At 46.3% G+C, this 21667-nt stretch overlaps 1 protein-coding gene across 1 annotated transcript in view; it reads left to right on the plus strand.

Annotated features, from left to right (window-relative positions):
• Nucleotides 1–7213: 7213 nt before the first annotated feature.
• TTLL9 (tubulin tyrosine ligase like 9) overlaps nucleotides 7214–21667 on the plus strand; it is a 41412-nt gene continuing 26958 nt past the window's right edge. Inside the window, exons 1-5 of the mRNA XM_045981338.1 lie at nucleotides 7214–7228; nucleotides 10360–10403; nucleotides 17106–17198; nucleotides 19774–19885; nucleotides 20646–20831. Coding sequence (XP_045837294.1) covers nucleotides 7214–7228; nucleotides 10360–10403; nucleotides 17106–17198; nucleotides 19774–19885; nucleotides 20646–20831 — 450 coding nt within the window. The remainder of the gene's footprint in view (nucleotides 7229–10359; nucleotides 10404–17105; nucleotides 17199–19773; nucleotides 19886–20645; nucleotides 20832–21667) is intronic.

The raw sequence follows: 21667 nt of genomic DNA on the forward strand, positions 1-21667 counted from the left end.
GCATCTACTGTAGTAGGTGACCATGGGGGGAATGTTGGTACAGAGCAGGACGGAGCATTGACAGAACCGGCTTGAAATGCAGGGACTGGACAGAGAGAAAACTGTCATTGGCATTTCTTTCTTCCTCAAATTCACGGCGTCCATGGGGCTGCCTGTCTCATCTCTCCCTGTGCATAGGATTCTCATAAAAACTATAGCAAAGCTTACTGAGCACCTACTGTATGGCAGATACTAGGGACCCAGAGATGGCTAAGGCGGAGAAGGTTCCTACTTTCGTCGGCTAACAGTGTAGACCAGCCCTGCCCAAAAGAAATATAATGCAGGCCACATGTGTAATCTTAAATTTTCTAGTGGCCACATTAAAAATGTAGAAAGAAACAGGTTGTTTTTATTTAATCCAGTATATCCACAATATTATCATTTCAACATGCAATCAATATTGAACAATTATTGAGATATTCTACATCCTTTTTATTGTATTAAGTCTTTACAATCCAGTGTGTACTTTACACTTCGAGCACATCTCAGTTCAGGCTAGCCACATGTCAGGTGCTTAACAGCCATACGTGGGTGGTAGCTACATATAGGACATCTGGGGTCTAGGAGGGAAGGCAAACAAAAGAAGCAAATAGACAAAGTATTTACAAATGCTCACAATTTTCAGTGAGGGACAGAGAAGGAGGCAGGAAGAACCTTTCTTAAATAAGCAACATCTGAGCTAGGACTTGATGTATAAGAATGACCCAGCTGTTTAAAGAGTAGAGAGATTTCCAGCAGAAGGAACAAGCCAAGCAAAGGCCCTGTGGTGGGAAGAGTTGGCCCTTTGCAAAGAGTCAGTGGGACTGGAGAGGAGGGGCGCCAAGGGGCTGGAGGATAAAGAGAAAGTAGGGAGCCCAGTGCACAGGACTGTGTATGGTCATAAATGGGAGTCTAGGTTTTCCTTCTCTGTATGATGGAAATGTGGTGGGAAAATTTAACAGGAGAGGCCGGCCCTGTCATTTTAAGCTGGTCACTTTGACGCCTATCCAGAGCGAATATATCAGAGAGGCAAAGCAGGGAGGCCAGTGAGGCGGTGGTGCCCTGGGACACAGCAGGAGCAGAGTAAACTGGAAAGAAGGGGACAGACTTAATTTTGGCAGCGTAGCTGATGGGACTTGCAAATAGATTGGACGTGGGGAAAAGGGGAGAATTCTAGGACCATTCCGCATTTTCCTGCCTTGAAAATCACTGTTTGTGTCACAGAAGTGAAAGCAGGACCTCATCTACTCAACACCTGTCTGTTGGGCAACAAGTTGTACATGAGTCATTACACCAAAGATGTGCTGACTTGAGTTTCCCAGAATGTCCACCCCACAGATGGCGTAAAGAAATGCTGGTGGAGGGGTCTGAAAACTAGTTCCTAGTTCTGGCCCTGGCTTTAGCAGCTCTGTGGCTCTGGGCAGGCAGCCAAATGCCCCTGGATCAGTTTCCTCATTCATAAACGGGCAATAATTAACAGTGCCTCGGACTTGGACTTGGTTGTTGGGGGAATAAGCAAATCGCATGTACAAAGGATCTCCATCACGTTAAAAGCTCTGTAAAAACACCAGCTGTAGTTATTAGGCTTAACACATTTACTGTCTATGAACTGTTCCGCCTTCGGAAGTGTTAGCTGTTGCAAAGCTCAGTTTGCCTTAAATAAGTCAGGGAGAGATTGTTTTGCAAAACCAGGAATATGAAGATGCTAAAAACACAGGTCTCACTTTGTCACTTCCTTGCTTAAAACCCTTCAGCGTGGCTCATTGTGGTAGGCAACATAACGGTCTCCCCGAAGAAGTGTATGCTCTAATTCCTAGAAATTGTGAATATATTATGTTAGATGGGGGCTGTAAGGCTGGTGGATGGAATTAAAGTTGCTAATCAGCTGATCATGAGATAACAAGACTGACCTGGATTATTTTGGTGGGCCCAATGTCATCCCCCAGGTCCTTAGAAGCGAGAGAGGGAGGCAGGACTATAGAGTTGGGGGGCAGGGGGATCTGATGGTAGATACAGAGGTCAGGAATGTTATGATTGCTGGCTTTGAAGATGGAAGGGGGTTGGGAGCCAAGGAATGCAGGTGGAAAAGCAAGGAAACAGATTCTCTCCTAAGACCTCCTAGGAACCCAGCCTTGCTGACACCTAAATCTTAACCTAGTGAAACCCACTTCAGACACCTGACCTCAAAAACTACAAGCTCATACATTTGAGTTCTTTTAGGTCACTCAGTTTGTGGTAATTACAGCTGGAATAGGAACCCAATACATTCACCAATGTCCTTAGGAAAAATTCAATCTGTTCAGCATCGGACACAAAGCCTTGTGGGATCCAGCTTCTGCCTCACTGACTTTGAGCAAATTTCTTAACTTTTGTGAGTCTCAGTTTCTTCATCTGTAAAATGGGGAGGAAAAACCTCTATAGGTCTGTAATGAGAGTAATGTGAGGACACACTTCAAGTACCTAGTAGAGAGACTGGCACACGAGGCATCATCATTATTATCATTCTCATTATTATTATCGTGGAGCCTTTGACAAGGAGTTAGGAGGCCATGGTTCTGCTCTCCTCACTAGGGCTCTGTTTCCACATTTGTTATAAAGGAAACAACAACAACATGGGGATTTGGCAGCCTCGTCTCTCCCCTCTTCTTTACTTTCTCCTGGCCACTGACCCGCATATGTTTCCACAAACATGCTTCACTCTCTCTGATTCTCAATTTCGCACATACCATTCTCTCCACCTGGAATGTTCTTCCCATCCCCGTTACCAGTCTAACTCCCATTTCTTCCTGCCAGTCCTTGCTGACCCTAATTAAAAATGGTAAGACCCTGGGGTGCCTGGGTGGCTCAGTTGGCCTTTAGCTCAGGTCATGATCCTGGAGTCTCGGGATCAAGTCCCGCATCGGGCTTCCAGCTCCATGGGGAGTCTGCTTCTCTCTCTGACCTTCCCCTTTCTCATACTCTCACTGACTCTCTCTCAAATAAATAAATAAAATATTTTTTAAAAATTTTAAAAAATGGTAAGACCCCACCATCACGCATTCCCAAGGCATCCTAAACTTCTTCTTCTATGAGAGTACTGATAGCCTTCTTTTTTTTAAGACTTTATTTATTTATTTGACAGAGATCACAAGTAGGCAGAGAGGCAGGCAGAGAGAGAGGGGAGGAAGCAGGCTCCCTGCTGAGCAGAGAGCCTGATGCGGGGCTCGATCCCAGGACCCTGAGATCATGACCTGAGCAGAGGCTTTAACCCACTGAGCCACCCAGGCGCCCCTGATAGTCTTCTAATATTCTTTTTTTTTAAAAGAGTTTATTTTTATTTATTTATTTGACAGAGAGAGATCACAAGTAGGCAGAGAGGCAGGAGCGGGGGGAGGGTGGGGGGGACGGGGAAGCAGGCTCCCTGCTGAGCAGAGAGCCTGATGCAGGGCCGGATCCCAGGGTCCTGGGATCATGACCTGAGCTGAAGGCAGAGGCCCAACCCACTGAGCCACCGAGGTGTCTCTGATATTCTTTTTTTCAAAATATTTTATTTATGTATTTATTTTTAGAGAGAGAGTGCAAGTGAGAAAGAGCATGAGCTGAGGGGAGGGGAGGGGCAGAGAGAGAGGGAGAGGCAGAGGAAGAAGCAGCCCGCCAGCTGCTGAGCAGGGGGCCCCGCAGTGTGGGGGGGCTCCATCCCAGGACCCTGGGATCACGACCTAAGCCAAAGGCAGACTCTTAAATGACTGAGCCACCTGGGTTCCCCTCTAGTCTGTATTTTTAAATTTTTTAATACCAATATCGCCATAAGTATGTAGAATATACTTTCATATGTTTATAATTAATACAAATTTCAATCTATAAAAATATTTATCATTCTACAACTCTTATTTTTTAAAGATTTTATTTACTTGAGAGAGAGAGAGCATGATCTAGAGAAAGAGCAGGAACAGGGGGGAGAGGGAGAAGCAGACTCCCCACTGAGCAGGGAGCCCAATGCGGGCTAGATCCCAGACCCTGGGATCATGACCTGAGCTGAAGGCAGACACTTAACTGACTGAGCCACCCAGATGCCCCTACAGCTCTCTTCTATTCACTCAACAGTAGGTTTGGGGGATATTTTTATGTTGGTATACATCTGGACCATTAATTTTTATCACTATATAGTATTTTTTAAGAACTTATACCATTTTATTAATCATCTCATTATGAGTAGACATTTAGATTTTTTCTAGTATTTCCCATAATTATAAAGAATGTTGCAATGAGCATCCTTGTACATATGACCTATGAACAAAGATGAGAATTTCTTTAGGGAAGAATGTCATCTGGCACATTAGCACCAAAGTGGTAGTCCCTGGGCTGTGTAGGTGTATTCAGAGAGCCTTTGGATATCTGTCCAGTAGTGGAACCAGGTTGTAAGTTGTATGCATTTTCAACTTTACAAGATATTGCACTCTGTGTCCCAAATTGTGAATCTACCAACTGCATATAATAGTTCAGCTTCCCACAGCCTCAAAAACACTTGACTTTGAAACGTGTTTTTATCTAGGTGATATGTTTAAAATAATATTTTACAATTGTTTTGATTTATATAGTTTGATGTTCTTATTGGCTATTGGAGTTTCTTTTGCTTAAAGTCCTCTATTCATATCTTTTGTCCATTTTTCTTTTCTCTTATGATGTGGGGGGTAGTCTTTTTCTTAATGGTTGTAGTTCTCTGAGTACTAGTCCTTTGTTACACCTATTGCCTCCTAGTGTGTAGCTTGTCTTTTAATGATCTTATATAGTTATGTGTTGAGAGAAAGAAAGGACATGAGTGGGGGAAGGGGGTAGAGGGATAAGCAGATTTCCCACTAAGCAGGGAGCCTGACCTGGGGCTCTATCCCAGGACCTCAAGAACACAACCTGAGCTGAAGTCAGAAGCTTAATTGACTGAGCTACCCAGGTGCCCTATTTATTTATTTGAGAGAGAGAGAGAGAGAGAGAGAAAGGGCACAGATGAGAGCACAAGGTGGGGGGAAGGGCAGACGGAAGAAGGAGAAGAAGAGAGTCCCACACAGACTCCACCAAACACAGAGCTCACTCTGGTATTCCATGACCCCAAGAGTCAGTCGCTTAACTGACTGAACCACCCAGGTGCCTCACCCTGCTTTTAAAGATTTTAATCATTTATTTATGTAGCTTGTCTTTTAATTAAACCTACAATGTCTTTTGTATTATGGCAGTTTAGATTTTGAGAGACCACAGATTAATGTTTTCTTCTACGAATTGTGCCTTATTAAGAAATCCTTCAAGCATCTGCCTTCAGCTCAGGTCATGATCCCAGGGTCCTGGGATGAAGCCCTTTAAAGGGCTTCCTGCTCAGCAGGGGAGCCTACTTCTCCCTCTGCCTGCTGCTTTGCCTGTTTTTGTTTTTTCTCTCTCTCTCTGTCAAATAAATAAATAAAATCTTTTAAAAAAATACTTGGGGCACGTGGATGACTTAATCAGTTAAGCACCTGCCATCAGCTCAGATCATGATCCCAGGGTCCTGGGATTGAGCCCTGCATTGGGCTCTCTGCTCAGCGGAGAGCCTGCCTCTCTCTTTCCCTCTGCCTTTGCTCTGCCTGCTTGTGTGCTCTCTCTCTCAAATAAATAAATAAATAACAATCTTTAAAAAAAAAGAAACACTTTCCCACTCAGATATCATAAAATATTTTGTATATATACTTATTTTTCTAATAGCCTGAAATACTTGTTTGCCATATTTATTCTTTAACGTGCTTGATTTTTTTATTCCTATGCAAAGCCAGTTTCTCAATGGCATTTACTGATTTATGATGCCACTTCTATCGTACATGAAGTTAAAACACACACACACACACCTGTACCTATTTCTAGGACCCCCATATCATTCCACTGATATTTGCATCTCTTGGATTGAGAAGGTTTCTCAAAAGTCCTGGTTGGATTTGAAAACATACACATATTTTTGATATTGAGTCTTTCTGTCCATGAACATGGTATATCCCTCCATTTATTCAGGTCTTCTTTAATGTCCTTCAGTGTTTTGTAATTTTCCCTATGGGAATATAAACCCTGCAAGAGCAGGTACTTGGTTTTGTTCATTGCTGTGTCCTCATAGAGTCAAGAATGAAGCATACTTGGGGCACCTGGGTGGCTCAGTTGGTTGAGCAACTGCCTTCAGCTCAGGTCATGCTCCTGGAGTCCTGCAATGGAGTCCCAGGTCCGGTTCCCAGCTCCACGGGGAGTCTGCTTCTCCCTCTGACCTCCCCTCTCATGCTCTCTCTCTCTCAAATAAATAAATAAAATCTTTTTAAAAAAAATGAGGCATGCCATAGATGCTTAATAAGAGTTTGTTGTTTAACAAAATGTCTTGCATATATTTTATTAGATATATTCCTACATAACATATTTTGTTGCTATAAAACAAACAACACTTTTATATATATATAGTTTCTAATTAGCTATGATGGTTGGTGTATGGATCCAGGGCCGTGGAGAAACGAGGCAGGGAAAGGCGGGGAGCCGATACAGGGTGCAATGACGAGTAAATTGCTACTTCAGGCCACGCGCAGTGGAGAGATGAGACTGGATTGGTGTTCTTCACAAATTGTGCTCTTCAACTGCAGTGCCAAGAATGAACTGGAATGGATAGGGCAAGGGTGGGCACTGGCCGACTGGTGAGGAGGCTACTACAGGCGTTGAGGTGAATCCTGGCTTCGAGTTGGGGCCCAAGAATTAGAGAGAGTGTCCGAGAAAAAGCAGAAGTGGCCGCGTTACTAACTAAGCAAATGACAAGGCGACTTAGTGAGGGGCCGAGGAAGGAAACTTAGAACCATTGTGTTTACCGACAGCTGACAACTTTTCAGACTGAGCGCTCGCAGGTCCCGCGAAACGCAGCTGGAAGCGGCCATGGGCAGTCAGTGTCCGCCGAAGGCAGCCAATCCCTGGCGGAGTGCGCCCTAGGGTCTCGGAAGAGAGGGGCTGGGAGAGAAAGGTCGAGCGAATAAGGGGGTCTGGGTCGCCGCGGCGCGCAAAAGCTTTCAGGGGCTGGGATCCGACACAAGCCCACGAACCGCACGGAGAGGAGGGCCCTCGGCTCATCCAATCAGAGCGGCGGATCCGGGCGCCCTCTGTCGCCTTGGCAACGGGACGCGAGGCCAGCGCACCGCGCGGCGGCGGTTTGGGTCCTGCGCTGGGGGATTGTACCATGTCGCGCCCGAAGGTAGGAGTGCCACGGGATCCAGATGCTTTCATCGTCCTTCGAGAAGGAAGGGAGGCTACGGAGGCATCCGACTTGGGGGTCCCCGCGGAGTGGTTCTGGATAGAATGGGAGGAAAATGATGAATACAGAGAAAAAACGTCAAGCCCTGGCTGGCCGCACGCCGCCCGAGGTGCTGCGCGAGTCCACCACCAGGCTTGCTGGCGGGAAAGTTGGGAAAATCTGGGATTCTAAACTGTAATCAGCGATTTCTGTGACCCTGGGGGAACCTCAGAATTTTCGATTTCCTGACCTGGAAAAGCTCTTAGAAATCTGTTCATCCCGCCTCTGACTTGCCTACCCATCCATCCATTCATTCATCCTAAAACGCTAATCAGGGCCTTCTTTAAACTGAGCCCAGTGCTGACCAGTAAGGACACGGAGGTCAATCAGACAAGTCCCTGTCCTTTAGGAGTGCACGGGCCAACTCCCCCAGTTTAAAAAGGAGAAAAGCCGGGGGGGGTGGAATGCGACCCAAAGAAGGGTAATGAATTACTCTGGAATCCAGCACCCCCCCCCCCACTAGCCTGCTTCTTATTCCGTGCTCTACTTCTCATGAATTGGCACCCCCATTTCTTTAATTCCCTCTCACAACAAGAGTGATAACATTGGGCCCACTCAGATAATCCAGGATAACCTCTCTATTTTAAAGTCAGTTGATTATATCTGCAATCTTAATTTCCTCTTGTAATGTAATGTATTTACAGGTACTGGCATATTAGGACATGCACATCTTTTGGGGGAGCATTATTCTGCTTACCACATATTCTATCATCAAATAATTGGAAAATGAAATTTTAAAAATATTATTTAAGATAGCATTACAAAATCAAATACTTATGAGTAAATTTAATTTAAAAGGTCCCAGACTCCTGTACTGAAAACTAGAGAATATTGTGGAAAACAATTAATTAAAGACTTAATTTAATGGAGAGATAGACCATGTTCATGGATTGGAAGAGTCAATACTTGATGATGTCACTTCTCAAAATGATCTATAGATTCAATATAATCAAAATAAAATCCCAACACGCTTCTTTTGGTAGAAATCAGCAAGCTGATTCTAAAATTTATATTGAAGTGCAAATAACCCCAAACTGCAAAACAATCTTGAAAAAAAAAAAACAAGGTTGGAGGACTTATAGTACCTTATTTCAAGATTTACTAGAGGGATGCCTGGGTGACTCAGTCATTAAGCATCTGCCTTCAACTCAAGTCATGACCCTAGGGTCCTGGGATAGAGCCCCCATGTGTCTCCCTGCTCAGTGGGAAACCTGCTTCTCCCTCTCCCGTTTCCCCTACTTGTGTTCTCTCTCTCACTGTTTCTCTGTCAAATAAATAAGTAAAATCTAAAAAAAAAAAAAAAAAGATTTACTAAAAGCTATTGTAATTAAGACAGTGTGGTAGTGACATAAGGGTGGACACTCTAGAGATAGACCTACATATACACAGTCAACTGAATTTTAACAGAAGAATCAATTCAGTGAGGAAAGGAAAAGTTTTCTATTTTATTTTTTAAAGATTTTATTTATTTATTTGTCAGAGAGAGAGAGAGAGCACAAGCAAGGGGAGTGGCAGGCAGAGGGAGACGCAGGATCCCTGCTGAGCAGGGAGCCTGATGTGGGAATCTGTGCCAAGACCCTGGGATCATGACCTGAGCAGAAGGCAGATGCTTAACTGACTGAGCTACCCAGGTGCCCCAGGAAAAGTTTTTCAACCAAATACTGGATAAATGTAAGGAAAATAGAACTTAAAGTGTGAAGGAGTATAAAAGATATAATAAAAAAAAGAGTAGGAGATGTTACAGTGCTGGGAGAGTTGGAGGGGCTTGAACGTGATACTGGGATAAGAGTCCATGTGCTGTTGTAGGGCGTTAACATCTGTCAGTTTTGTAAAGCAGTATCCTCTATGCATTCCACTGGCTTTTTGAGGGATAGGATGGTGTGGTAGGCAGAATTCTAGTAGGCCCCCAAGATTCCCACCCCTTGTGTACACACTGTGTATAATTCCCTCCCCTTGAGTGTGGGTGGAGCCTGTGAATTTGATGGGATAGTTACTACCATGACTATATACCATGCATCATACATGGGTGACTTGGAGTGGGGAGGGTTGGAAGTCAGAGGGATGAGCTCCTGCTGGCTTGGAGGAGAGCAAATATCCATGTTGTGAACTGCCTAGGGGGCCATGATGAAAGGAACTGCAGAGGGCCTCTAGTTGCTGAGAGCAGTCCCTAATCAACAGCTAGCAAGTAAACAGAGACCTCTGTCATTGCAACCCAAGCAACTGAACTCTGCCAACAATCTGGATGATCTTGGAAAAGGACCCCAAGCTGATGCACGAGAATCATAACCCAGGCCGTCACCTTGGTTGTAGCCTTGTGAGACCTGGCCAGAAGATCCAGCTAAGCCATTCCCATGGAAACTCCAAGACATAAATTTGTACTATTTTAAGCTGCCAAGTTTGTGGTAATTTGTCATGCATTATTAGAAAACTAATGCAGATGACAAGTCTGTCCAAGTTGCAGTGGTCATCCTGCATAAGACCAGTTTTGATTTCTTTTTTCATAACTGCCATTAGGGATTAGTCTTACCAGGACTAAAGGCCAAACTGTTTTAGATGCGGTAGAAGCAAAATAATACCCACCCCAACACCCGTTGAGGATTTGAAAGGTCCATTTTGGGTGGAAGAAATTAACTTCACTCTGAATCTTTGATCCAGCCCCTTCTGGACCATGGATCTAACCAAACTTTCAAGTTTCAGTTTCTTCTCACAGAGCCTGCTGATCTCAGCCCTCAAAACTGGGGTTTGGGGTTAGACCTTTGGAGCACTGAAAACTACGTATTCACTCTACTGGTCATGCCTGTGGAACAATCCTGTGAAGTGGGTCCTTGAATACTTGGAGATTTATTCCAAGGATCAAGTTGCTGGGAACAGGTTGACCAATGTGAACTTGGCCAGGCTGGTCCTTCCTGTCTCAGGATCTGGACAGTGTTGTGTCTAATGGTTTGAGCTTTTTAACATCTGCAGTAAATTGAGCTGGGAAGGCAGGGTGGATATACAGAATCAGTTACATCGCTTTTCTTTTCTTCTTGCAGAATCAAAATTACAAGAGCCATGGATTGTCAAAGGGAAAAGAGCGGTGAGTGGACCCATGCAATCTAATAAACCCAGAACTAACGAACTAACTACCTTCCTTCCTTCCCCTTTTCAAACTCTCCATCCCCCTTCTTTACTTCAATAATGATAATGATAATAATCAATCACTGAGCACTTAACCATGTGCCAGTCTGTATTATTTCCTTGAGTCCTTACCACACTCCTTTGAAGTTAATACTACTATTGGGTCCATTTTATAGATGGGGAAACTGAAGCTCAGAGAAGCTAGATAACTTGCTCGATGCTGTACGATCATAGTGGCAGAACTGGGCTCCCAGGCCCATGCTCTATCTACCTATGCCCTCCTGCCTCCTTCAACAACCATGTGCTGGCTTGATAAGTCCAATGTCTACTCTACTCTATTCTTCTGCTTCCCTCTGCGGCAGTAACCTGAGTGCAGAACTCAGCCCCTCCTTGGATCCCCCAAATGGAATCCACTCGCACAGAGTAGGAAGGAGCACTGTAGACTTGACTGAAGTTTTTTTGTGGGGAATCAGAAGAGGTTACATCGCACACACTGACACATATTCTAGATATTTCTATTCTTATTTCATTAGCTATTTCTCTTCTTTCTAAAGTCATTTCTGGCGGCACTGCCACCAAGGAGGGCATGTGTGGTCCCTGACCCTTCCGTCCCGCAGCACCCATCCAAGCAATTCAGCACTATTCCAGGTGCTAACCCTAAACTTACACACCCACTTCCGCCCCAACACAAAAAAAGGGCACTTCAGTTAATGGGATCTGTTTTTGGGCAGACATCAATTAGAGATGTGTTTAGCTACAAATAATAGGAAACCCCACCCACAGTAGTTTAAAAAAAAAATTGTATTAACTTTCCTCAAGTAACAAAGAGTCTGGAGGGCAGGTGAGGTGGTTCAACACTGTCAGAGCTGGTGTCTCTGTGATGGGCTTGACCTGAATTCACCCTATGGACACTAAGTGGCTGCTACAGCTCCAGCCTTCATGTCGAGATCAAGATGGGAAGAAGTGGGGAAAGGAAGTCTCAAGCCACATCTCTTTCTCTCTATTTTCACAAAAAAATCCATGCTTTCCCAGAATGCACCCTCTTTAGCAATCTGAAGTTTTTATCTTACTGACCAGGATTGTGTGATGTGGACGGCCTCTGGCAGCATGAGGCTAGGAAAATGTTACATACGTGATGTTATACTATTGTTCTGTGGGCTGCTTTTGTCACACAAAACTATATTTTCAGTATTTATCCGTGTTGGTATATGTAGGTCTTGATACATTTTAACTACTCTGTGTGTTCCATTGGATACCGCTGGTTATTTACCTACTCCCCATTGAAAGGCCTTTAGGTTGTGCCTTAGTATTGATTTCCTCCAGAAGAGGACCCTGAGACAAGGATGCAAGAGCAGTTTATTTGGAAGGTTGGAAGGTGATTCCAGTAAGCACTGGCAGGGAAGTGGTGGGAAAGAAACCAATAAAAGGTCCATTACCGACAGGTTACGCAGTGGGCACGTGAGGCTCAGTCCCACCGGGGCTTCCTAGGAGATAGTGCAAAACGCACTGCAGGCTAATCCCAACAGAGCCAAGAGGGGCTGGAGGATTTATCCATCAATTCTGGTTGTCACTGGTTGTGTGCTGTTGGGGGAGGGGCACTTTGGATTTGCTTTAAGCCTCCCTCGCCCTCAGCCCTCATCCCCCCACCCCTACTGTGTGCTGGCAGTGGAAAGCCCTCTGACTGACTTGCACAGGAGTGGAGAATGCCCAGGGGACCAGGGTGGACCACCAACTGTGTGCTGCAGGTTATTTCTATAAAAAAAAAATATGAACAGTTACAACTGAGCTTCCCTGTACCTGGAATGCCCAGTTGCACATGTAAGGTAGCTCTCTAGTGTCTAGACCTAGAAGGGGTCTGCTGCATCTAGAGTATGTGCATAGTCAGTTTTACTAAACACTGCCGTGTGTTCTCCAGAGTGCCTTCTACCAGCACAGCAAGAGTTTCCGATTTTAGCCCATTGTTGCCCAACTTGGACTTTTCGAGTTTTTGCCAGTCTAACGTGTACGAATAGTACCTGACAGTTTTAATATGCCAAATTGCTCTCTAAAGATTTATCCAATTTCCAGTTCCATCAGCTTTAGAGGCTAATTATCATTTCCACATGCTTGTGAACACTTGGTATTTGTCTGATTTTCAACATGTCCCCCAATCTGATGGATTTTGAAATTGTACCTCTTCGTTGTTTGGGATTAAATTTTTAAAAAAAGATTTTATTAATTTATTTGACAGAGAGAGATCACAAGTAGGCAGAGAGGCAGGCAGGGCGGGGGAAGGCAGGCTCCGGGTTGAGCAGAGAGCTCGATTCAGGCTCGATCTCAGGACCCTGTGATCATGACCTGAGCTGAAGGCAGAGGCTTAACTCTCTGAGCCACCCGGGCACCCCTAGGATTAAATTTTAAATATTCCTTACTTAACTACTTTAGAGCAGTGGTTCTTAAAATTTGAGCTCAGTAGGGGAAGGGAGGGAAACCTGAAGGGGGAGGAGTCAGAGAGGGAGACAAACCCTGAAAGACTACGAACCGACCCCCCCCCCCCAAACAAACTGTAGGTTTCAGAGGGGAGGTGGGTGGGTGGGGGGTGACAAGGGGTTGGGCATTAAGGGGACACGTGTTGTGAGGAGTACTGGGTGCTACACGCAAATAATGAATCATTGAACCTTATATCAAAAACTTATGATGTACTATACAGTGGCTGACAGAACATAATAGGAAAAATTAAGCTCAGGATCTCTCTGCTACTAAAAAATTACGTGGACTTCTATTAATTTGTGTGTGACTTATATTTATCAATATCGTATTAGCAATTTAAAATCATTAATTGAAATATATTTATTCAGTCATTTAAAAAGCAACCATATATTCCACCTGGTAACATAAATAATGTATTTTTATGAGCTATAACTCTGTTCTCCCTCCCCCAAGTTTACTAAGATGAGTAGTCATTGTTTTTACATTTTTGTGAATTTCTTTAATGTCTGGCACAATAGAAAACATTTGGCTTCCCAAAGCTTCTGGACTCAATCTGTTGTGATATGTTGTTTCGGTTGAACAGGAAGAAAATCCAGCCGCACAAAGATATGTAGTTGGAAAAGGGAGGCCTTTATAAAACTCTGAAAGAGGGTTGGAGACCCTGAGGAATACTGGGACCACCCACCAAGAACCGCTGTTCTAGGGAATTACAATCCGCATCCTTAACTCATCAGCATCCTTAACTCATCACTGTCTACCCTGAGTCGGTATTATACCACTTTCGGCACAATCTAAGAACCCTAGAACCGCGTGCTCTGTTCGCTTCCCTCTGGTCCATGGTGCTGTTATTTTTGTCATGTATTTAAACACTAAAGAAAGTTCTTCAGGCTGAAGGAAAGTATACCAGATGGAGATTCAGATCAACAAGGAGTGAGAGAGACTGATTTTCCAGAGACTGTAAGCCCTTTGCTCTGACTAGTAGTTAGGTTGGGGCTGATCGTTAGAGTTCTCCTAAAGCTGAGTGGAACATGGGCTGGGCTGAAACTTTATTTTATTTATTTTTTTAAAAGATTTTATTTATTTATTTGACAGAGAAAGAGAGATCACAAGTAGGCAGAGAGGCAGGCAGAGAGAGAGGGGAAGCAGGCTCCCTGCTTAGCAGAGAGCCCAATGTGGGGCTCCATCCCAGGACCCAGAGATTATGACCTGAGCTGAACACAGAGGCTTAACCCACTGAAACACCCAGGTGCCCCTGGCCTGAAACTTCAATTACACTGAATTCACTCCAAGCTCTCCCGTACTGCTCTTTTGAGCTTCTGCCCTGGGAGGGGGCAGGATGGCATTTCCATTTTTGTTTGTTTATTACGGTTTTTTGGTTAACTTTTGGATTCAACTCTGGCAAGGCTACCTGAATGCACACACCACATCTATGTATGGGAATATGGGTTTTCTCTCTGCTTTACTGTGATTTCTACATCTTTCCTTCTTTCTTTCTTTTAAAGACTTTATTTATTTATTTATTTGACACAGAGAGAGAGAAAAGCAGGGGGAGCAGCAGGCAGAGGGAAAAGTAGGCTCCCACCACCAAACAGAGAGCCCTACGTGGGGCTCGATCCCAGGACCCTGGGATCATGACCTGAGCTGAAGGCAGACACTTAACCAACTAAGCCACCCAGGCATCCCAACTACTGCTTCTTTTTTTTTTTTTTTTTAAGATTTTATTTATTTATTTGACAGAGAGAGAGATCACAAGTAGGCAGAGAGGCAGGCAGAGAGAGAGGAGGAAGCAGGCTCCCTGCGGAGCAGAGAGCCCAATGCGGGGGGGCTCGATCCCAGGACCCTGAGATTATGACCTGAGCCGAAGGCAGCGGCTTAATCCACTGAGCCACCCAGGCGCCCCTACTGCTTCTTTTTTAAGCAAATTTGCCTCCGTGTTGTTCTGGTTTGGTTTGGTTTGGTTTTGGAAGGGGTCTCTTCCAGATTTTGATTTGGTTGGCCACCGTACTTACTGTCTAAGCTCAGCTGCTTTCCCCTGGTGCCTGCAAGGTCTCTCCTCCACAGCTGGCTCATACTGCCACTGGCCCGCACTCAGACAACCCCCAGACCTCGAAACTTCGGAAACTTCGGCATCCCTCTGCACCCCTACAAGGGGTTTCTCTCTGGAATCAGTTGGTCATGTTTCCTTTTGTCCACGGCTCTCCACTAGCCCCATAGTTAAGTGTGATATTTATTTTGTACACTTTTCCCCCCTTGTTGTCACTATAGGATTAAAAGTCTTTCATATCCTTTTATGTTGTAACCTGTAGCAGGAATCCTCTCTTTGGTATTTTAATTTACTTGGTTGTTGGGAAGGTTGAGTATCTTTTCACATGCATACTGGTAAGTTTCCTCTCCTGTGATTTGCCAGTTCTTATCCTTTAGGCACATTTCTATTGAGTTCTTTGTCTTTTTTTTTTTTTTTTTAAGATTTTATTTATTTGTTTGACAGAGACGCAGGGAGAGAGGGAGAGGGAGAAGCAGGCCTCCCTGCTGAGCGGGAGGGCTGATGCTAGGCTCATCTGAGGACCCTGGCATCATGACCTGAGCCAAAGGCAGATGCTTAGCGACTGAGCCACCCAGGTTCCCAGAGTTCTTTGTCTTTTCCTTAATGACCTGTAGGAGCTCTTTTTGTACTTGGTCCTAATGTTTTATGGATTGTAAGCATTGCCAAATATTTTATCTTAATCTATAGCCAGTCCTTTAACTTTATTTGTGGTGTATTTTGTTACGGAGTTCTGTTGTAAGTACAGAAAGGTGTATACGTCATAAGTTTACAGCTCAATGAATTTTCATCAACTTAATATGCAGGAAACAACATCACCAACACCCCAGAATGCCGTTTATGCTCTCTTCCAATCCTTCCCCCACAGAAGTAGCCATTATCCAGACTTCTAAAGATGTGTTACATTTTTTTAAATTAAATATTGACTTTGAGATAATTGTGGATTTGTATGCAGTTGTAAAAAGTAATACAGTGAGATCCCATGTGCCCTCTACTTGGTTCCCCCCAATGGTAATAGAGAGTGAAATGATATAGTACAGTATCACAACCAGGATACTGACATCCGTAAGGAAAATTCCCACCACTACAAGGATCTCTCATATGACCCTTTTTTTTTTTAAAGATTTTATTTATTTATTTGACAGACAGAGATCACCAGCAGGCAGAGAGGCAGGCAGAGAGAGAGTGGGGGAAGCCGGCTCTCTGCTAAGCAGAGAGCCCGATGTGGGCCTTGATCCCAGGACCCTGAGCTCATGACCTGAGCCAAAGGCAGAGGCTTAAACCACTGAGCCACCCAGGTGCTCCTCTCATATGACCCTTTTATAGTCACATCCACTCCCTCCTTCTCCCCCTGCCTGCTACCGCAGTCCCCCACTTCCCCCACAATGTCCTTAATGCTCAGCAACTGCTAATCTGTTCTCCCTTTCTTTCTTTCCTTCTTTCTTTCTCCCGTCCTTTTTCTTCCTTCCTTTCTTTCTAGATTTTAGTTATTCATTTTCCAGAGGGAGAGCGAACACAAGCAGGGGGAGTAACAGGCAGAGCGAGAAGAAGCAGGATCTTCACTGAGCCAAAGGCAGCCACTTAACCAACTGAACCACCCAGGCGTCCCTGTTCTCCATTTCAGTAATTTTGTCATTTCAAAAAGTTATATAAATGAAATTGTACAGTCTATAATAACGTTTGGGATTGGCCTTTTTCACTAGGCATAATTCCCTAAAGATGCAGCCAAGCCGAATATATAAATATTTCACTCCTTTTTATTGCTGACTAGTATTCCACTGCATGGATGGACCACTATTTGTTTAACCATCAAAGGTTAAAGGACATCTGTGGTTGTTACCAGTTTGGAACTTTTTTTTTTTTAGGATTATTTATTTATTTGTCAGAGAGAGAGAGAGAGAGAGCGAGAGCTCAAGTGCAAGCAGGGAGAGAGGCAGGCAGAGGGAGAAGGAGGGTCCTCACTGAGCAAGGAGCCTGATGTGGGACTCAATCCCAGGACCTGAGATCATGATCTGAGCCAAAGGCAGATGCTTAACCGACTGAGCCACCCAGGCGTCCCCCAGTTTAGGGCTATTACTAATAAAGCTGCCATGAACATCCCTGTGCAGGTTATCTGCATGATCCTGAGCGTTCCGTTGTCTTGTCTTGCAGAGAGCAGAGAGCGTCCATCCGATTCAAGACCACTCTCATGAATACGCTCATGGACGTCCTTCGCCACAGACCAGGCTGGGTGGAAGTAAAGGAGTAAGACACCTCCCTGCCTCCTGCCAAACTTGTCCCTTCTTCCCTTTGCCTCAAGGTCCATGTCTCCTTCTGTTTTCTCCCAGTTCCCCTGAGTGGCTGCTGAGATTTGTCCTAATTTGGTTGTGATAGGGATCTACATATATTTAGCACTCAAAATGTGTCGGACGCCTTACACACACCCTCTGTCTTATTTAAGCCCTACGACCGTCCAGCAAGATATGATTACGGTCAGAAGTATTAAGCCAATCATTGAAGGTCACACCTCAGGGAAGTGTCAGAGTGAGGTTCACACCCAGGTGTGAACAGCTAGACTGTTCCACAGCCAGTTTCCTGGAATTCTCCAGAGAATCAAGGAATGCAGTCATGACCGACTAGCTGGCTTGAATCTGCCAGTGATGGCAGGTCTAGGTCAAAGGCTTCTCTTCCTTGACCACTTACTGGTTCTGTGATCTTGAACAAATTACTTGACCCCAAGCCTAAATTTCTTCTTCTTTGCTGAGCCCTGGGGATACTGAGATGAACAAACATCCATGCCTGGCACATAGTAGGTGCTAATCTAACTTAGGGTTAAGGTTTGGATTCATGTAACAGAGACCCAAAGGAAAAGAGGCTTTGACAGACTAGAAGTTTATTTATCTCTCCCACTGAAGTCCAGATGTAGGGAACTCAGAGATGGTATAAAAATTTGGATCTGGGGTGTCTGGGTGGCTTGGTCATTAAGCATCTGCCTTCGACTCAGGTCATGATCCCAGGGTCCTGGGATTGAGCCCCACATCGCTCCCTCTCCCTCTGCTGCTCCCCTACTTGTGTTCCCTCTCTCACTGTGTCTCTCTTTGTCAGATAAATAAATAAAATCTTAAAAAAAAAAAGAAAGAAAGAAAGAAAAAAGAAATTTGGTTCCATCCATTTCCATCTTTCCATTCTGTTATCCCTTGGATGAGGCCCTTGTCCTCACAGTCTAAGGTCAGCCCCAGCCTTACATCCAGAGTCCAGAGTCCAAGCCACAGTCCATCCGTAGGAAGGAGGCAAGAAAATGCACGCCCTGCCCTTGAAGGACTCAGCCTAGAAGTCTCTCACACTGGCCAGAACTTAGCTTAGCTGCAAGAGATTCTGGAAAATGCAGTCTTTATTTTGGAGAATGTAGATGACATCTTCCCAGGTAAATGTTGGGAATTCTGTTACTAGAGAGAATAGATATGAGGGGTCAGGGCAACCAGCTGCCCTGACGTGGTGCTCAGTGAATATTGTTGTCTAAAAGCAGCTAAGCCTGTTGGATGTTCTTGCACGCATTCCATGCATGACCTCTGACCTCCTGGGAGCTGCTATAATCGTATCCATTTACTGAGAGTGGGAAAGCTGGACATAGAGGAGTAAAAACTGCCATGTTTGAGGTCACTCGGCTTGTAAGGGCTTGGGCTAGGACAGCACCTGGTCAGCCTGTGTGCCGAGTCCCAGGCTCGTCTCCATCCTGTTCTCACAGCTTCTCCGTGAATGAGGAAACAAGTGAGTGAATGGGGGAATTCAGGATTCCCACTCCCTGGTACTGGAGTCTAGTCTCGTCCACACGGGGCTGTAATTTTTTTCTTAAGAAGAAGTAGGGGGCACCTGGGTGGCTCATTGGGTTAAAGCCTCGGCCTTCGGCTCGGGTCATGATCTCAGGGTCCTGGGATGGAGCCCCACGTTGGGCTCTCTGTTCGGCAGGGAGCCTGCTTCCCCCTCTCTCTGTCTCTGCCTGCCTCTCTGCCTATTTGCAATCTCTGTCAAATAAATAAATAAAATCTTAAAAAAAAAAAAAAGTTGGAAGCCGTCATGGCGGCTTCCCACCCACATAGTTTTCCCACCCACATAGTTTTCAAGCGCTTCCTCTCGGCCCCACAGCTGTGGCATCAGACTGGGAAGACCAGCCTGGTTTCCTGTCCCTCTCTAGTGTGAGGGGGAGAAGCAGATGGGAATTTGGTGCCGGGCAGGCAACTGTAGGAATCCTGGGGCTGCCAGGGCCTCGGTGAGCAGGCTCATCCTCGTCTGAGGGCTCCAGGGACGATTGCTGTCACCTTTTGAGGCTGCTCTGAGGCTTTTTGGACTGGGAAGGCCTTGCCGATGTTACCTAACTGCGCTGCTTGGTCATGTGGGCTGGGGATGGCGGACTGGGCCACAGACATGCTTCCTGGGCTCAGGCAAGGAATGTGACCAGATGAGGCTGGCTGGTTGTCGTGGGCTGTAGGGAGTGGTGGGGACTGTGACCTGGAGGGGGCGTGCCCTGTCTAACTTGGCAGCGGCTCCTCCCTCCAGCTGACAGGTGCCAGGAGGCATCAGGGCACTGTGCAGCTGCTCAGCTGATTGGTCAAAGGAAGCCCGCAGCCTGGATTTGTGCATGAACATTTCTCCAGTTTTCACTCTGGCCTCACGGAGCGCACTGTGGGCAGCAACCGCGCCCCACCCCCCCACCCCCCAACGCTGAAGACTCCTCAGGGACACACTGCCACTTGCCACTTGCCCCTCACCCAGACCCCCAGCAGTGCTGAGGTTCTCAGGTCATGACTTTTGTTGTGTCCTGTGTGTCCCCCCCACCCCACAGTGAAGGGGAGTGGGATTTCTACTGGTGTGACGTCAGCTGGCTCCGGGAGAACTTTGACCACACCTACATGGAGGAGCATGTGCGGATCAGTCACTTCCGAAACCACTACGAGGTGAGCTGAGCTGGGGCAGCCGGGAAACCGGGGCGGCCAATTCATGTCACTGGATGTGGCAATGGGCAGCTGTGGGGGGTGCAAGCACCGGCAATGGAAAAGCGGAAGGGAATGTGGGGTACATGCCAGGTGGGGAGCACGTGCACAGATACACGAGGAGCTAACGAGTGTGAGAGAGTGGGGACCTGGTACCTGAAAGGCTGCCTTGGCATGGGGACTGACGTCACAGTCTGGTTGGCATTTCAGCACTGGAAACGGGTAGGGCAGGGGCCGAAGCAGCAGGACTTTTGAGCCATATGATGACTTCAGGGGAGAGACAAGTTGAGCAACGGGGAGTCCAGAGATGGGAGGGAGGTCCGGGAGGAACCAGACGGCAAAGATGGGACTGGAGGAGAAAACGAAGCTGAGATTTGAAAAGGTTAGTGCAGCTTAGCAGTTAGAAACATGAACTTGGAAAAAAAAAATAAATAAAAAGAAAAAAAAATTAATAGAAACATGAACTTGGGAGTCAGACGGGCCCGGGTCAAATCCTTGCTGTGCCTCTAGCTAGGTGACTCTGGGCAACTGACTTAACCCTTCCGAGCCTTGGTTTTTCTGGCCTATAAAATGGGGATCGCTACAGAATTGCAGTTACTCTTCCTGTGACTGTTACTTGGCAGGCCAGAGGTTGCGGGGACCGGCTGGGATGGTTGGGGCTGGGGGCCGGAGCAGGACGGTGGGCACAAGCACTAATGGCCTGCTCACCCACCCTGCTGCGCAGCTGACCCGCAAGAACTACATGGTCAAGAACCTGAAGCGATTCCGGAAACAGCTGGAGCGCGAGGCCGGAAAGCTGGAGGCAGCCAAGTGCGACTTCTTCCCCAAAACCTTTGAGATGCCATGCGAGTACCACCTGTTCGTGGAGGAGTTCCGCAAAAACCCGGGAATCACCTGGATCATGAAGCCCGTGCGTGCGCAGTGCCGGGAGCAGGGGGAGGGGGCGGTGGGAGGGAGGTCTTCCCAGGCACCAGACAGAGCAGGGGTCCCTCATGGGGCATCCCAGGAGAGAGCTCTGTCGGGCAAAATCAACCTTAGAGGCACCATCTGCCTCCCCACAAGGGCTGACTTCATCTCCTCTTTGCAGTGTGTGGACCCAGCAGCTATGACAGCTAGCACATAGTAGGTGCTCAATGCATGTTTACTAGATGAACAAGTGATCCTCAGGACACTGGGGCAGGGAATTGCGAGGCTTGCCGGAGCTCAGATCCCCGAGAGGAACCTGGGTCAGGCCATGGCCAGCGCTTTCCCTGTGCTGCCCGGGTCCCGGGATGGCCCTTGGGAGGAGCTATTACCTCATTTCAAAGAGGAGGAGACTGAGACCCGTGTATTCAGACATTCCATAAATACTCACGGAGCACCTGCCACATGCCAGACTAGGCGCTGGGGACGCAGTCCTCAGCAAGCTGGAAGTGGGTCTCTGCCTTCCTTGGTGGCAGACAAAACAGAGGACGCCTGCATGCCTCGTGCTGTGTTAAGTGTCAGTAGAGAGGAAACACTAGGAGGCTCCCCGCTGCCTGGCAGGCTTTTCTGAAGTGAGACTGGGCTCCGAGGCCAAACCCCTTGGTTCAGATACTGCCTGGACCCCTTACTAGCTTTGTGACCTCAGGCAGGTCACTTAACTTCTCTGTGCCGCAGTTTCCCCATCTGCAAAGTGAGGCTGCAGTCCCTGGCACATAATGCTGTTGGGTGACTAAGTGAATGACCGCAGGCAGAGCCGCACAAAGCCCTCCGTGAGTGACAGCT

Source organism: Meles meles, chromosome 16 (genome assembly GCF_922984935.1).
Source record: "Meles meles chromosome 16, mMelMel3.1 paternal haplotype, whole genome shotgun sequence".
Taxonomy (NCBI): domain Eukaryota; kingdom Metazoa; phylum Chordata; class Mammalia; order Carnivora; family Mustelidae; genus Meles; species Meles meles.